The 18,877-nt window shown below is 35.5% G+C and overlaps 1 protein-coding gene and 2 long non-coding RNA genes across 3 annotated transcripts; 2 read left to right on the forward strand and 1 right to left on the reverse strand.

The window, feature by feature from the left end:
* Positions 1–222: 222 nt before the first annotated feature.
* Positions 223–938, reverse strand: LOC103453372 (uncharacterized). Its single transcript, XR_531856.4, has 2 exons — positions 797–938; positions 223–699 (listed from the first exon to the last, which is right to left on the reverse strand). It is a non-coding gene; the product is annotated as an uncharacterized lncRNA (long non-coding RNA).
* Positions 939–1,028: 90 nt separating this feature from the next.
* On the forward strand, positions 1,029–3,111 carry LOC139189182 (uncharacterized). The gene is made up of 2 exons (XR_011572828.1): positions 1,029–1,260; positions 2,728–3,111. It is a non-coding gene; the product is annotated as an uncharacterized lncRNA (long non-coding RNA).
* Positions 3,112–9,499: 6,388 nt separating this feature from the next.
* LOC103453373 (NAC domain-containing protein 90-like) lies at positions 9,500–11,044 on the forward strand. Its single transcript, XM_008392916.4, has 3 exons — positions 9,500–9,780; positions 9,954–10,240; positions 10,429–11,044. The coding sequence occupies exons 1-3, from the start codon at positions 9,627–9,629 to the stop codon at positions 10,732–10,734; spliced, it is 747 nt and encodes a 248-aa protein (XP_008391138.3). The 5' UTR covers positions 9,500–9,626; the 3' UTR covers positions 10,735–11,044.
* The last annotated feature ends 7,833 nt before the right edge of the window (positions 11,045–18,877 follow it).

Consider the following 18,877-nt stretch of genomic DNA (forward strand, 5'->3'; position numbering starts at 1 on the left):
AATTTTCTAACTCTTTTCTTTTTTATTTTCATTTATTTAAGTTTCTTGCATTTATTTCAATTACACAAATCATGAAGAATAAAAAAAGTCAGAAAATTGAAAGAAAAAAAAATTAATTATTGTTATTTTTCTTTACTAATCTAATAACGTTTCTGATTTGTGAATGCAAGCTGAATTTAGAACTGATTCGGCCTAATCGCAACTACTTGTGGATTCATAGCATTCATCTATTCACCTCATTATGCATTCAACATCAACATTACGGTACAGAAATTTAAAAGGAAAGTCAACTGGAGTTTGAGAAACGTTATAGTGGGTTTGCAAAGAAGACTTTGTACTACTTGGACCCACTCCACTCATTCGTTCTCACATTTCAATTAAAAAAAAATACTTCAATACAAGTTTGGGGTGGACTAAGAATCACAGAGGAAACCAGTACTTAAGCTAAGTTCAGATTCAGATTTTTGCACAAATTTTCCTCAACATTCATCATCAAGAGACATGCACGACAAAAGGACAATTATGAGCATGCAAAGATATATTCATTCGTGGGTGCACGAATACACAAAGATACTGAGACAAAATCATTCACACAAATTCTTATAACCTATTCATCTAAATCGTGGTTGAGAATTTTTACCTTCCATTCTACCTTAAGATATGCGGTTTGGGTTGTTTCCTACTTTTGATCCGAGAGTCCTGCGCACAATATACGCATGCATGAGGTACATATCATCTTTCTTCCATTTCATCTAAGCACAAGCATAAAAATCGCAGAAGGATAGAGCATTTTTACCTTGCATTGAGGACAAAGATTATAGTGATGGCTGTATTGAGATGGGATGGATCTGGTGCTTGAACGAGGCGAGTTTGTTTCAAATTTGGGGGTTACAAGTTGTACTTCGAATATGAGCTATAGTTATGGAGGCACGGCTAGAGAGCAATAGTTTTGTGTTAAGGTTTGAGAGAAATAAAGAGAGAGGAAGAGAGCATTCATGGCTCTGGGCTCAAGATGGCTAAGAGTTTATCTCAGAAATGAATGATGATGGAAATGGTTGTGTCTTCAGTTATATAGTGGAGTTTTAGGGTTTCAGTCCCACATGTGTATCGCACGTGTGCTAGGCGTGGGCTGGTTTTCACATCAGTGCATGGATCTTTTCAAGGCCCAGTTTCTTTTGGTTTCCAAGGCTGCCAATCGTGCTCCATCTTTCTTTGCATCGGGACCCATGTCCAATGCCAAGTCCAAATTTTTAAATCCAGGTGCATTCTTTTCTTGTCTTTCTTTCTCTATTTATTTATTCTTTTCTTTTCTTTTCTTTATTTCATTTAGAAAGGTTTCATTTAGTTAGGATTCTTTATTGACTTTACTATTTTTTATGTTTAGTTCGATTTCTTTAGTGTCTTTGATTTCATTTCTTTTTCCACACCTTGAGGACAATGTGTGATTTAAGTTTGGGGGTGGGAAATAAAAAAATTTAGATTTTTAATTTTTGAGTCAAATAAATCATTTCAAATTTTAAGTTAATATCCATAGATTATTTTAAATGTTAGAACAAATAGACATGGTGAAGATTAATCCCACAATAGAATCTTTTCTATTTATCGTTGCTTAGACACTAATTCATGAGTTACACTTTGAAAATTTGCACATTCACATCAACATGGTTTGTGGGGAGTGAGATTGAAATACTTATTTTTAGTCTAAGTTTATTTTTAATTTTTGTTTTAAGTAAAGTTAGTTCTTGTTATAAATAAAGTAATAATTGTTCCACATGAGGCTTTGCCTAGTAACCGGGTCAATCCTACTTGATCAGCAATGATTCTCGCATCAAACGGTAGAGTTTTGGCATGGGGTAGGGTGGTTAGTTGGTTTCGGAGCCTTTTCACCTCAAGTAACTAAGTCCTTAGGGGTGTTCTACACCTAGTGCCCTAAAGCTTTTGTGGTTTGGGAGTTATTGACCTAAAGCTCGCTACATGAGTTGGATCGAAAGCTTAAGTGAACTGACATTGCACGACCACTACTATTACTTAAAAATAAAAAAAAACAAAATAAATAAAAATAAATAAAAACTATATTTAAAGTTAGTGCATGTGGAATAAAAGGGACAAGAAGTCAGGATTTTAGTCGAGTGTCTTTAACTATATTGGTTCACTTTACACCAAAGGAAATTCATGAATTCTTTTCTAATTGATTCTAAATGACTTAGACTATGTGGTGGGATTAGTTGAAATTTTTTGAAATATGTTTTGATTTTTAACGTTTTCTATGGATTGCGACTTGAAGATGAAAATTTTGTCTTAGTTGAGTTTTAATAAAGTTTTTTGTTAGTTTGCTAGTTTTTATCTTTGTTTTTTAGTTTTGTTTTGCTTGAGGACAAGCAAAAAGCTAAGTTTGGGGGTATTTCGCGACAAAATTTCCCTCGTCGCACAAACTATTTAATTTAGTAGTGGTAGTAGGCTCCTTAGTTACTCGGCATGTGCGCCACGTAGGCTTTGTAATTTTTAGGGTCAATAAGATACAAATTTCCATCAAAGATAATCTACTAAAAAAAATTTCAAAATAATTAACACCATTAGGCTAATTGACCGAAACACCTGAGGAGGGTGTTTGTCAAAGGACCTCGAGTGCCTAAGTCAGAAAAGCGTTTGTGGGAAACTGATTATCTATGAATTCTGAGTAGTAAAATGGCAATTATTGATTTCTCTTGTTGACTTGTACTGCCGTAGCAAAGGGAAACACCCACGAACTCTGAAAAGCGATCCCCAACCTGCTTGAGCCCAATGTGCAGATAGGTGAGAAAGAGACTTCACGGGCTTGTTGGTGATGTGCAGTGACGCTTGACCCATCGAGGTGGAGAAGGTAGTCTGCTCACCATGTCAAGGATAGAACTGTCATCTTGAGTTTGAAGTCCACATGGCGTATATCAACTAGAGGTGGAGATCGAAGGTAGTCTGCTCACAACGTCAAATGTAAAACTTCGTCCAAGGCCCATAGACAAATTAGTGTAAGAATTTCGGTTAAGCGGAAGATAGGTCCCACGTGGCGTATTCCCAATTGATGCCATTCATGGTATGGCATTCATCGATGCCTTACTAAGTTACTATTTGGATTCCCTATTGTGTCTAAGCTTACTAAGAAATGTACCTATCTCTTTACTTCTTTGAAACTAACATATTTCATTAAGTGTATAAAGCACTGATATATAAAAAATTTAATAAAAAAAATCCAGTCAAAATGACAGCAAGTACAAAATAGCATAAGGTTCCATGAAGAACGTGTAACAAAAGTGTGGGGCCTAAATAGGAAGTGCACACGCATTTGACGACTTGCTTATTTTGGTAGAAAAATCAATGGCCTGAAAAGCTTACGATGAAGAGAACTTTAATGAAAAGCATCTGATATTGTTCATTTTAACGAAAAATTACATTTTTACACTAAAAAGTCAATCTTGGTACTATTCACTTTACCCTTTATTTTGTCATTTTCATTAAAACTCAAAGTTTTCCAGTCATTTTCATTAATTTTCCCTATGATAAATTGGGTTTTTTTTTTCTTAAATTGTGTCATGAGGTACTCATTCGTTGTGAAATCGTTGTTCAAAAGGCTGGGTCAGGAGCCGATCGTGATTGAATTTGATGAACTAGGTATGGATATTTTACTATTCATTACATGGCAATGCTTGAGTTTGCAATTTAGTCTTTAGATTTTTTAACGAACGATAATATCTAAACTAAAGGGATGAGGTAGTGGGCTAAATCTTACAATGGAATTGCCATAATAATGTGGTTTAACTAACTTCGTCTTTGACGAGAATCGAACCTAAGACCTCTCATTTACAAGTAAAGATGAATACTACTAAACCGTAGTACTATCATTATTGAATTTTATTGTATCTCTAACTTGTTTTATCTTTATTTTATCTTTGCTGGATTGTGATTGAATTTTGACCATAAATTAGTACGAGGAAGTCTATATATGATCAATGGCGTTGCCACCCACAAGACTAAGGTGGGCTGTAGCCCAAGGAGGTTTTATGTAAGAGTAGTATTATCTATGCACTTATTTTTACTTCTCATATACCCTTCTCAAATACCCTTCTCAATTTTCAGTTGTTCGAATCAAATGAGTTGGAGATGATCATTGACAGATAATTAATAAGGTTGTATTGGAAGTAAAAATGGGTTTGTGAATATAACTATTCTTTTGTAAAATCATGTTTATAGCTTACCCAATTTCAATAGAGATATCTAATGTATATTTTATAGAGGATAGGTAATAAATAATACGTTTTATGCTAAAAATTATAAATTAGTTCTATCTCCCGTCTTTCTTTATCATATTCTTTAAAGAAAAAGACCATTTACCCTATGTAATTTAGCCTTTGTGCTTCTTATTCAAGAAAAGAAAAATAATTTCTTTAAATCCATAATTAAATCCTTATCTCCGCAATTCCTTAATTTCCTTTGCGATTTTCCAATAAATGTCACCTTTGGTACTTTCTTAATCTCTATATTTACTTATTCTTGATTTAATTAGTAGGTTAATTATTTATATGGTCCATGAATTTATCGGTTAGGGTTATGATTTTGAGAATAGTTTATATTATATTGTTGTTCTTTTATATTGATTATTATATAAGTTTATATAAGCAAAAAATAAACATATGATTTTATGTTACTATTTTCAATTAGCCCACCCGAAGAAAAAATCCTGGCTCCACCCTTGTATATGATGAACTTTGTCAATAAAATACTAGCCTTCCTATTGATTTGTTATAATTAATTTGGAATGGTTGGTTTAGGGGCCAATTGAGAAAGAACAAATTCATGTTGAAAGAGATATAGCCTAAGACTTTGTGGAGCTCATTATGGATTCTTGGCCTGATGTAGGCTACTTCATTTTCTGTTTTTCAATCCGCCACATGTGTTTTCATCGTTTTGTTTAAAACAAAAGTCTAGTTCCAGTAAAAATATTAACCTCTCTAACACTTTTTACATGAATGAATTTGGTCAAACTAGAGTTATTATATTATATGTTTCAGGATCCCAATATATGGTATAAACTGAAATGCTCTCTAAGGGAGAAGAATTGAAATGTGATGAAGAAGTTGTTAAATTAAAAACTAAACATTGGGATACATGTAAACAGTTAGCCAAATTTTAACGTTGGGACGCATTTATCATGTAGTGTCAAATTTTTATGTCACGTTTTTAATGAATTCTTTATGAAAATAAGTTCAGCAAGAACCTTTTATGCCTCTATTCTTTCTATTTTTGTACTAAGGGAGGTATTTAATATGTCATAGAATGTTTTTGTAGAGAACCATGCTCAACCTGAATGCAAAATATTAATTGATTTTAGTTTCATCTTTTGTTTCATTTTTCTTTTTATTTATTAGTATTTAACTCTTCTTCTTATTCCTCCTTTGAACCTTTTAATTTTTTTAAAAAAAAATTATTCAGATGAATTTAACACATCCCGACCCGGAATGTCTACGTATCCATATGAGTAGTTGTGTTGTGCACTCTGGTTTATTTATTTAAAGTTTAAATTTATTCTCACTTTTACACATCAACCATGCTTTATTTTAGGTGACGAAGCCAACACAGTTAGATTCGAGTGTCCAAGTGGATCGATATTCCAGGCCATCAAAATTTGTAATTAAATTTTGTTGGATTTTTTATTTAATTTAATCTGAAATTTTGGTAAAATATGCCGCTCGATTCATCTACCATTAAATTGCTACTTGTAGATTTCGTACACTTTTTTACAGGACTATGGATCAAATCCTTGTATATAAATGGTATGTAATACACAAGAAGTATTATCCTTTGTAAATAGTACTATATACATAATCTTCATATGATTTTTTATCTCGCAGCATCATCATTTTTTGCTAGTACGGGTCTAATTTCCAAATCAGCAATTTAATGGCAGACCAAATGATTTTCGTAACGGAATAACTTCAAGAATGCTATAGAAAATATAAATAGTCCAAAATACAATGATGTTTGTATGTTATAATTGACCCCCACCCTGGCGTTTGAGTGTCAAAGGAAGTCCACCCGTATGAGGCCCTCAATATTTGTAATTTGTCCAGTCATTTTAACCTTTGGGACATAGGACTGTCAAAATTAAAGTCCCACACCAAAGGAGGATTAGAAGGCCAGAAAGACGACCCCATGCATGCAGGTTGGATGACCACAAAACCTGAACGCGGGTATGAAGAGGTAAACGAAGAGAATTGTTCCCCAAGTCACGCGTGCAAAGATTGGATTTTAATGGAATACAAGATGTTACACAGTTCAGTATGTTTCCCTTTCTTTGATTTATGTCCCTTCACTGCCCTACATGACCGAGTCTTTGTTGGTACTTGACATTTTGTTTTCTCTTTATAATAATATATGATATTGGAAAAGAATGAGTCCATGGTGGAAAATTAGGCTTTAAGTATTAAATATATATATATATATATATATATATATTGTTAATATAGAATATGAAAAGTTGATACAAATTTTATCAGTTTTATTTTAGGCATATCACTTTCAAATTGTTTTTCTATAGGAAATTTCTCATTTTATTTAGATGTCGATGTTTATATATTTGGCACTCCTCGAAATGTTGCTTGTCTTAAAGCATCTCTAATGGACGTATCAAATTATTATTTTCAAAATTTTATTTGATAGTTGATGTGACAAATTAAATATTGATGTTAAATCTTCTTTCCTTGGAATACATGCGTCAAATATTTATTTTATTAATATGTTTCGCCTCATGGTATATTAACTATTAAGAAATAATTAAAAATGAGTTAATTTTCATTCCATTGATTGGTAACGGAAACCGTGCACTAGAAAATAAATTAAAAGCATTTAGCGCCCAAACCTTGTGCTGCCAAAAATGACAACCGAAGGCAATGCAATCCATGTCAGCTTATAACATTTCGATTGAAAGAAATGTTGCTGTTTTTTTGTTCGACATGGCATTCGGCATTCTACATCACATTTGACATATTGATTGGAGATGCTCTTATATTTTTTTTCTCATAAAAATATATATATGTTTTTGGTCTAATATATTGTGGAGTAAAACAATTTGAAGAGATTGTAAGTGGTGAATTGCTTTGATAATTAGGGTCTTCCATTCAACCCTTTGCATTTCGGATTCATATTCTTGTTCAGCCTCTTAGTGTAGATTGGCATAAAATATTCCTTGTAATAAAAATAAAATAAATAAATTTAGGGGTGTGATATCCACACACCCCATTTTACTTCTTACACATCTTTTTAATTTTCAAAGGACAAAAATTATCAAAGAAGTGTGAGAAATAAAATAAGGTGTGTAAATAACACATTCCTAAATTAAAAAACTGCCTGAAAAGATTTTGTTTTAGTGTACTAAAATAAACTGAGAATTCTGTCTGGAATGGTGATATGAAATTCTTATTTTTAATTTGAAAGTTGACTTTTAATTTCTCATATCGAAATCGAATATCCTTGTCTCTGAGCCGATCTGACGTCAAACATGATCAAATAAATTAAAGAATTATTATCTGACTATATATAACATCATAATAGACCAACAAGATGTTTTTCTATAAAACAATGAATAATTAAAGATTTTATATATAGTTGTTTCTTAAAGAATAAGATCTAATAAGGCCATCTCCAACCGAAGGGTCCAGAGGGCCAAAGGGCCGAAAATAGCCCTAAAACCGTCTCCAACCGAGGGCTAGGCCAGAGGGCTCGGGAATCTGGGAGGGCCCCACGGGATCGGAGAAGGCTGGAGGGCTGGCTGCTTTCGGCCAGCCAGCCAGCCCCGGGCTGGCTATTTTTTTTTAATGTTTCTCATTTATGTCGGTTATAACCGACAGAAATAATATAATATACATTATTTCTGTCGGTTATAACCGACAGAAATAAAAATTTGAATTTAAACTTCCAATGGCTAGCGCCACTAGCCGTTGTAAACCCTTTTTTTTTTTTTATGAATTTAAACTTTTTTTTTCTTATTTTTTTCTATAACTTCCTATAACTTCTATTTTACAAAATTTGTTTCAATTTTTTTTAATTCTATTTTTTTCCTATAACTTATATTTTACAAAATTTGGTTCATATTTTTTTCATATAACTTCTATTTTACAAAATTTGTTTCATATTTTTTTTAATTACATTTTTTTCCTATAACTTCTATTTCACAAAATTTGTTTCATATTTTTTTTAAATTCTATTTTTTTTCCTATAACTTCCTAAGCCATTATACAACATTAAATTAAATTAAGTAACATGAAACAACATTAAACAATATGAAACAACATTAAATAACATTAACCAACATAAAAATTATACAACACTAACCAACATGATTTTTAAATAAAATTAAGTTGTAGCTTTTAAATAATAAATTATGTTTGGCTCTATGACCCTTTAGCCCTCGGTTGGAGACGGTTTTTTGTGACAGGGTTAAAACGAGCCCTCTGGCCCTCGGTTGGAGACGGAGGCAAATATGGCCCTATACTGTTCATTAAAATATTAATATCTTGGGGAATCTTGGAGGGCCAGAGGGCTAAAACGAGCCCTCTGGCCATCCCTCGGTTAGAGATGGCCTAAGCCCTTTGTACTATTCAGCCGAGGGAACTACTCATATGAAGGGGTTGTTTTATATGTGTGCATGTGTTTACATGTATAAGCAAACTTCGGGGGAGGGATCTCAAATGGGGTGTGATATTCACACACCCTATTTTACTTCTCATACACCCTTCTAATTTTCGGCCGTCAGATCAGATGAATTGAAAAAGATCAACGGATAGAAATTAATAAGGATGTGTGAGAAGTAATTTAGGATGTGTGGATAGCACACCCCATCTCAAATTTGTTACAAGAAATTACCAACTTTTTTTTTTATTTCTAAAAGATGATAAAAAACTTACACAGAGGATGCTCAAGACATCATATTTTCAAATTTATCAAAAAGTAACTTAAAAACTATTACATGAAGAAAGTTAGCGAATGAGGAGAGTGAGTTTAAATTTAAACAATAGACCCATGGTTACATTATTTAGTGAATAGCTCAAATTTGACTTCAATGTTAGGTATCATCAGTAATATATAGTATTAAGGAAAAATCCAAATAACTCTACTAAAACTCAGGTCACATATTTGTGTCCAGAAAACCACAGATATCAAGATTAACTTCAATTCTACAAATTGCATTTATTATTAAAATTGGCGGTGACCATGTTGGAAACGTTACGTCATATTGACCACAAACCCACAAAAGAATTGGACCTTTACAATTGTTTTCTTTTCTTGATAGAGGATAGAGCTTGGAGTAAAACTGAATAGTATAGCTGACTAGTTCAAAGGAGATTTTATTAGATGGGTAATCATGTCTGCATCAAATGGAAATAACATTACATCTAAAAGTAGCAATTATTTTCTGACTAAACGCGTGAAAGTTTCCACCAATCCACAGGTCTCCCCATTTTTCCAATCTAACTCGGCAACTTTCTCTTTCTCCCCATTATTTTTTATTTTGTACCTCTCCATCTATATATATAGCTCCCTTACCAAGCACACAGATATCAAACTAAAATATACACATACAGAATAACACAAAAAACATGGAGGAGCTACCACCAGGTTATCGCTTCTATCCAACAGAAGAAGAACTGGTCTCCTTCTATCTGCAAAACAAGCTCCAAGGGAAGCGAGAAGATACTCGTCGCGTAATCCCGATTGTAGACATTTACAGCAAAGAGCCATGGGACCTTCCAAGTACATTCTATCTTCCATTAATCTGTACATTCTTACATATGTTCTACTATGCTCAATTGCATGGCATGCACCAGAGTACTAGATGATTGGATATGTAATTCGATCCAACACGACATACTAATATAATGGTAGCTAGTGCTTATGTGAATAAGTTTGTTCTATATATGTTGTAGAGTTATCGGGGGAGTTGTGCCGTGGAGACAAAGAGCAATGGTTTTTCTTTACGCGGAGGCAACAACGAGAAGCTCAAGGAGGAAGGCCCAACAGGACTACTGCCTCTGGGTACTGGAAGGCCACCGGCTCACCTGGCTACGTTTACTCTTCAGAAAACAAGGTGATTGGAGTGAAGAAAACCATGGTTTTCTATAAAGGCAAAGCTCCAACCGGAAGAAAAACCAAATGGAAGATGAATGAGTATAGAGCCATTGAGGTAGACGACTCAACTACCAATACACCCAAGGTATGTGCATGATAATTCAATTGACAACACGAACAGTAATGCATTTGTAGCTCAATTAGATAAGACTTAAGAGCGTTCACTTCTGCACGCGAGGTCTGGATTCAAAATTATCAGAACCAATCACATTATTACATTATCATTTTCAAATTTTCTTCACATCACGCTTAATAACTTTTTATTCCCTATAGTTGGGGCATGAATTCAGATTATGTCGAGTGTACGTGGTATCTGGGAGTTCTCGAGCATTTGACAGACGGCCATTGGAGCCAGTCGGAGAGGCACAACAAAAATTTAGTGACTCTACAGGAGCAAGTACTTCTTCTTTGAAGACTACAATGGTGGAGAAAGCAAGCTCATCAGATGAAACTTATTCAAATTCAGGAGAGCTTGGTGATCTCCCGGAGACGTCAGCAGGGATTAATAGTAGTAACTGGGAGATTAATGAAGGTTTTGAAGAACCTCTATGGGAATGGGAACAACTAAATTTTCCCTAATAAGCAGCCCACAACCAACTTTTAAACATGCATCAGTTGGATTAGGCATCAAGCTAAGCTATTAGAGGAAGCAAAGCATAGGTATAACTTAATTTAGATGCAGTAAAATGTAAATTTTTTGTGACTACTCCATTGTCAAGTATAAGAGAAGGATGAGAGTGAAAAATTAGAAGAAAGTAAACCATTCAAATTCATGTAAAATAAATAGTTACATTAGTTAAGGCTGATATTTGACTTTGGAGATGACCATCTGTACTTTGTTCCTATTATAATTTTAGTTATAGAGTTAGAAAGCATTCTTTCTTTGTAATCTTTTTGTTTTTTTTTTGGTAAAATGTAATCTCTTTTTTTTATTAATATATTATCAGTTGGTCAAGAAAAAGAAAGTCTTCGAAATCTGAAAGAAAATGGAAATAATGTCAATAAACAAATCAAACAGAGTTGCGCTGGCACTCCAACTCATTTCGATTTCGTCATTAGGTTACATTTCTAAAGTAATTTCAGAAGAGAATAAAATTGTATTGGAGAAAGTCAAGAAGTGGGTGAGAGTGGGGAGAATAGACATTTGAATCTTGATCCTTTCAACCATAGAGAAAATAACAGATCATAGTTAGAACTCTGAAGATTACTAGCTTTTTTTTTTTTTTTTTTTTTACTTTTTTTAAAGGATGCTTAATTAAAAGAAGAAAAAATTACAGCACATCAGATAACTAAGATAGTTAATCTTTCACACGGACTTGTTAAACTCGAAAGAAATAAATGTGTTCTGTTGTCTGGTTCCTTGTGATAGGAGCATATTTATGCAACTTAGTTAGCTTGTTTTCTTGCACTTTTATAGTTAGTTTGTGGTTATTATAGTGTTTTAAGCTATTTTCATGTGTTTGTAGGTCCAAACGACAAAGTTGGCGAGAAAGTGCAATTTGGAGCCTTTTGAAGTAGTTTTGAGCATAAAATGGATATCACATGCTTGGAGTCAAATGGATGGACGAAATTGAAGATCAAAGGAGGCAAGAAATGAAGAAATGAACATGAAGAACAAAGAGTTCAGAATTGGAAACCAAAGTTTCTAAAGTTGGAAGTTGCTATTCTTGGAGGTTTCCATTCTTGAAAGTTTCTACTCTTGAATTGGAAGTTTCCTAATCCTTTTTTAGCTTTGTTCTAAGCCATGCCGCACCCTAGGGCCCTAATCCTTTATTTTCTGCTAAGTTTAAACCCTAATCCATCCACCCTAGGGTTGTGCCGCACCTAGTGTTCTAGAAGCCTAAAAATCTGCCTAAAACCCTAATTCTTTTCTCCCTTGGATGGGCCAAGCCTTTTATCTCCAAAACCCTAACCTTTTCCCATCAAATTTTGTGAAAACCCTAGCTTTGCCATGCCTATATATATGTGTTTTTAAAGCCTAAATTCGTCACCACCCTTCACACCATTCAGAAACACCTTGCCGCAACCCTAATCACCATTCTACATCACGAAACACCATCCTCCATCCATATACATCTCTGCCGCACCTTTTGGAGAAGAAGGAGAGCCTTGTCGTGCATTCCATTGATGAAGGAGGGCCTTGTGCGCAAGCCATCTGCATCCTTGGGAGTTTTAAGAGTTCTTTCTTCCCTCGTTTCAGTTTCGATGTTTATTTTAATTTGCTTTTCAATTGCTATGAACATATGGAACTAAACTCTTATTAGTTAGTGGTGAATTTGAAGCCATGGACATATGTTAATATGAATTGATTCCTTTCAGTTATTGTTTCGTAAAACATGAATGCAATTTACTTATCTATTTGATTGATAACTTATTCTTGTGTGTTGATTAAGGAGGCCTACTTAGTTTGCATGCTTGAATCTGATGCTAAAGTATAAGGGACTTTCACCTAATCATTAGAAACTTATAATTACAAGTAATGGAGATTGTTAGTCACAATCGTGTTAAGTAGATTCTTGGCAAAAGTATCATGCAGTTCATAGTTATAATTGCCTTGTCAATGCTTATGATTTCCATGGAATTTAATGATCTTTGAATGTATCTCTATCATGTTGTTCATATAGGGAACTTGAGAAGAATAATTTGGGTTGTTGCAAGCATTCATCCAATTCAATGAATTTAGGGAAATCTGAGAGTTAATTTGTGCATTCACGATTAATTTGGGGCATTGTCGTTCATGGTTTAAAGAAACAATACTGGAAATCGATTTATGTTGCATATGTTCATGTGTGGAGAAGGGTCCTCTAACTAGCTTTTCACCCTTGAATTCATCTTAATTTCGTTTTAGTTTACTTTGATTTGCAATTTGTTTAGTTTTAATTCAATTTCGTCAGAAATCAAACCCCCTTTTCTGTTTTATGTTATTAGGTCAGAATCTGTCCTAATTAGGTTCTTTAGAGTGTTTTGAGTCAATATAGGTTAGAATCTGTCCATAAACATTGTTTGGGTCTTAGTTTAGTCTTAAATTCGTCCAATTTCATCTCTAGAATCTGTTTTGAGTCTAATTGTTAGTATTGTGCTGTTTTGAGTCTTTTAAGTGTTTTCTGAGTTAGTTAAGTTACAATCTGTTTTCTTTTAATCTTTTGAGTCAAAGTAAGTTTTAATTTCGTCCAAATCACTTGTTAGGTTTAGAATTGAGTCAATTTCACTTAGTTTTGCAGATTTGAGTGTCTTAGGTCAGTTTAGAGTTTATAGAGTCTATTCTTGTGTTTTTAAGTCTAGTTTAGTGTTTTAGAGTTTAATTTGAGTAGATTAGCAGCCCTAGTTAATCCCCGGTTTAGAACGATCCCTACTTACATCTTTGCTACAATTGTCATCAATAGGGTTTAATTTGTGTGTCAAGTAATTTTCACATCACCTTGCATGGAAAAAAACGTTAGCAAATTACAAATGAACCACTTCCAACCATCAAGACACAATGCAATGCATTTTTATGCTAGGAGAATCCTCGTCGGATCCTCTTTGTGAAGATCCTGAGAATCCTTCAATCATACCTGTTCATCGTACATCGTGCAGTCATAAATCATTGTAAATTTTTATATTTAAAATTGAATATAAACAGTATCTAACAAAAACTGACCGCACAATGTACAATAACCGGATGTGATTGGAGGATCCCCGGGATCCTCACAAAGAGGATCCAGCAAAGATCCTCACTCATTTTTATGCTCAAAAGATGTGGAGGTTGATCACAATAACATATGAGCACAAAACATTGTTGTAAATTTGTTGACTCTAAAGACTACTTAGCCTACGTGGTGCGCATGCTGAATAGATAATAAGCTAACTACGTTCTTCGATTGAATGCAGGGCGTGCCAACCCTTCTTAAATTGTCACACAAACCTGCCTAGAAAAGGTAAGTCAACACCAACCTGCTTGAAAAATCTAGAATTCCAATCACTTCACCTACATCTCTTAGAAACACACTCATAAAGAAGTTAATTTTGTGGTGGATACTATTTCGAAATTTTGAAGATTCATTCAAGACTTGTACTTTTTGGATCGTACACTTCTTAGTTATGTTAATAAATGGCTTTTTTGGCCTTATTAAAAAGTAAAAATCTATTTCACTAGAATGGGCCTCCTAAGGAAATCCACAGAGACCTAAAGTAAAAATCTATCTAGGTGGCAAGGTCCACAACATCAACTTGAGAGGTTTCAAACTGAGTGTGTTGTCTCGAGTTGTCGAGCATTCTAGCTAAAGCGCTCAACCTTGGTCACTTTTTTATCTCCACGATTGAGCATTTTTTTACCCAAGAAGTAGAAGGCATGCTCAACTGTCAACTATGCACCACATGTCAATAATCGATACGGAAGAAATCATGTATTAAGGGCAAAGGATCCTCTCCGGATTCCTTCCAGCAACATCTTTCGGATCCTGAATTTTGCTTGCAAGCCTTGCCTCCAACACAGCCGCGAAGCTATCACAACTCTATATTCTTCCTTGAACAGGTCCACAAAGCCACGATCTCAACCTTGCCTCGAACAGGATCGTGAAACCGTTGATCCTGACTATGATTTTGACAACACCATCGTCTCCTCCACCTCTACACCCTCTCAACCCCTCATATCATCAACACTATTGTCGGGGATTCGATGTAGAGGATCCAATGGCCATTGTTGCCATCGTAGTTTTTTCATATTTCGATGGCGGCAAAACGTTTTCCTAACCGTTCGATTTTCTTTTAGACGACTAAGATTGAAGGATCCTCTAGATCCAGATGGAAGTGATCCAAAGATGATCTTATTCCTATACGGGAAAGGATCTTCTCCAAATTCCTCCCAACTAGATCCTCCGAATCTTGAATTTTGTATGCAAGCCTTGCCTCAAGCACAGCCGCGAAGCTATAGCAGCTTCATCTTCTTCCTCAAATAGGTCTATAAAGCCATGATCTCAATCTTGCCTCGAATAGGACCATGAAACTATCGAGCCTGACTACGATTCTGACAGCATCGTCGTCTCCTCCACCTCTGCACCCTCTCAACTCTTCTTACCGTCAACACCATCACAGGGGATTCAATGCAGAGGATCTAATGGCCATTTTTGCCATTGCAGCTTCTTCCTATTCCGATGGCGGCTAAACGTTTTCCTAACCGTCCGATTTTCTTATGGGCAGCTAAGATTAAAAGATCTTTCGGATTTAGATGGAAGGGATTTGGAGAAGATCCTATTACCGTATTAGGATCATAGATTACTTACCCACAAGAAGCCCAAAAAATGGAAGATAAATCTTTTGGACTAAAGAGGCATGGCCTATATAAGACTATTCAAGGTATTGCAGTGCAATACTTTCAATCTTTGTTTTCTTCGGCCAGGGCATCTAATTTCATAAAGATTATACCATGTGTGCCGAGGCTTGGAACATAATTTATTGGTTGCTCCGGTGATTGATGTGGAGATTGAGCATGCTATCTATCAAATGCACCCAACTAAATCATCGGGTCCATATGAGTTTAATGTTGGGTTCTTTCATCATCATTGGGAAATAGTGGGTGGTGTGGTGCTAGGCATGGTTAAAACTTTATTTCAAACTGGTCAAATGCTAAAGGAGTTGAATCACACAAACATTGTGCTTATTCCAAAATGGACAATCCAAGGAAAATGTCCCAATTTCGGCCCATATCCTTATGAAATGTGGTGTATAAGATTGTTTCAAAAGGGCTGACGAATCGATTAAAGAAAGTGATTCCTAAGGTAATTAGTCCGAATCAGTAGCGTTTGTGGCAGGGAGACAAATTTCAGATAATATACTGGTGGTTCATGAATTGTTTTTACTTTATAAAGCAAGGGGATGAGGAATGGATCAATTTCATGGCATTGAAACTGGATATGGCTAAGGCTTATGATCATGTTGAATGGCCATTTTTGAATGCTATGTTGCATAAATTAGTATTTGATGGGACTTTTTGTCAGTAAGTGATGGAGTGTGTACAAACTTCTCTTATAGTGTGATGGTAAATAGGGAAGCTTTGAGGAACATCACACCTTGTAGGGGTCTTTGCCAAGGGGACCCTCTATTGACGTTTCTGTTTTTAATTTGTGCCAAAGGTTTTTTTGCCCTATTACAAAATGAAGACAAGGTTGGGCGCATTCAGGGCATGACAGTTAGTCATGTTGTCGAGCCTCTTTCTCATGTTTTCTTTATGGATGACTCGATGTTATTTTGTCAATCAACGGAAACGGAGGCGTTAAACGTTAATGGTGTACTCCAAAATGTGCTAAAAGGTCAGGCCAATTCGTGAATTTGGAGAAAAACCCGACATACTTTAGTTCTTGTGTCTGCAAGCTTTGAGGATTTTGCTATCAGAGGTGTTGGGGATTAAATATCAAGAGAACTTCAGCAAATATTTAGGTATCCAAGCGGATTTTGGGGTCTAAAAAAAAAGGTGTTTAAAGATATATGGAAAAGGCTAAATGAGAGAATTAATGGATGGGCAGAACATATTCTATCGGTTGCTGGGAAATAGTTACTTCTTAAAAGTGTAGCGATTGCTTTGCCTAATTACACTATGTCCTGCTTTGAATTACCCATTCAGTTGGCAAGGGAAATTGAACAAGCAATTGCCCGTTTTTGGTGTAGAGACCAGAAAACATAGAAGGGGGTTCATTGGATGGCTTGGGGGATGGCGAAAAGTATGACATTTTGAGGGCCTGGGTTCAAGGAAATTATTGCTTTTAACTTAGCCATGCTAGTAAAGGTTGGGTTTCGTATTATCTGTAATCCAGACTCTTTATTGGCAAAGGTTCTTTGAGCAAAATATTACCTTTCCTTTTCTTTTTTTTGGATGCACCAGTGGGAAGAGGAACTTCTTGGGGTTGGAAGGGTATTTTGTAGGGACGAATTTTTTTGAAAGGATGCATACGATGGCGGGTTGAAGACGGACGGAGTATTCGGATTCTGAAAGACCCCTGGTTACCTATTCCGCGTACTTTTATCCCAATTTCAAGGTCTACGGAGATGCCGCAAAGGGTTAAGGAGTTCGTGGCTCCTGATGGTAAATGGAAAATGGATGTGATTAATCGATGTTCAATAATGAGAAAGCCCGCATTATCTTAAGTTTACCACTTAGTCGATTTGGATGACCAGATCGTATCATTTGGCACTATACACGGAATGGGATGTACTCGATCAAATCGGGATATAAGGTGGCTCAGGAGATGGAGCGGAATGGTGAGCTGGGATGAAATGGTACATGTTAGTCAAGTGAGATCATCTTAAAGATCCTATTAGGTTGGTTGTGTGGCAGTTGTCGGTTCCTCCAAAGCTCCGGCACTTTATTTGGAATGGTTGCAAAAATATCCTTGCGGTTCGATCTAATCTACAACACCAGGGTGTTCGGTTAGAGACTTGTTGTCCACATTGTGGGGAGGACATGGAGACACAGGCACATCTCTTTTTCAAATGTTTGTTTGATAGAATTTTTTGGTTTGGCTCACATTACAAATGGATGTGGTTTCGGTGGAGGGTGGGGATTTTTTGGAATGTTGGAAATGGTTGAGTAGGAAATATAGTGATGAGGTGGAGGTGGACAAACTTATGCGGTGGGTAGTGTGTGGTTTGTGGCGTATTTGGAAATGTAGAAATAATGTGGTATTTGAGAAGAGCATAGTGGAGCCTTGAGTTGCTTTAGAGCTTCTGCAGCGACAATGGAGTGAGATCGAGGAATATGGAGGGGAGCAAGTGCAGTTAGATGGACATCAGTGTCGAGTAGGGGGGACAGTTCAGGAGAGGCGGGCGAAGCCTCCATTTCGTACAATTAAGGTTAATTGTGATGGAGCTTGGTACACTTAAATGGGGATGGGTGGATTTGGATGGGTTGCTAGAGATTTTGCAAGGATTTTTCAAGGAGCCGAACGTGGGGACTGTTTTGTGTGAATCTACTAGATGGCGGAAGAGGTGAGGGCAGCTTTGTTGGCCTGTATGGAGAGAGATTATGGGATGGTTCAGATTGAAACTGATTTGAAGGTGCTCGTGGATATGTTAAATGGTCTTTTATTACCGGAGGCTAGCATTGAAGGTATGTTATGGGACATTGGTCATATCAGACAGCAATTGAGTTATGTAGAATTTCTCTTTACTCCTCATGCTTGTAATGGGGCTGTGCATTTTGGTGGCGAATTATGTCACTCATATAGGGGGTTCTCACTTGTGGGATTGCTTTGAACCGAAGTGGTTGTTTAATGCTCTAGCTATTGATGTAAACATTTCTATTCGTATTTAATAATATTCTTCTCTGTGACAAAAAAAAAAAATATATATATATATATATAAGAGTATTTCTGTATCTATCAATGCTCTATTAGTTCTACTACTTGTTTGATTTTACGAGTCTATGTTGCATTAGTGATTTGAGTGTACGAGTCTTTGTTGTATTAGTGGCTTTGTCCTCACGTTTCATAATGTTATTGCATTATAAATATATATATATATATATATATATATATATTGTTTGTACCATACTTGACCAATCCCGAAACTACCGAGCACCGGCCAACGCTATACTGTCAAGGACCCAGAAGAGTTCCCCTCCGACCAGGAGGCCAATCACTACTCGACACGTGTCAAGATTAGAAGCCAATCAGAGCGCAGCACGTGTCGACATCAAGAACCAATCATAACATGACACATGTCAATGTGACAAAGCTACAAGTTTTTCTAT

The sequence above is a fragment of the Malus domestica genome, chromosome 11, assembly GCF_042453785.1.
Source record: "Malus domestica chromosome 11, GDT2T_hap1".
In the NCBI taxonomy this organism is placed as follows: Eukaryota; Viridiplantae; Streptophyta; class Magnoliopsida; order Rosales; family Rosaceae; genus Malus; species Malus domestica.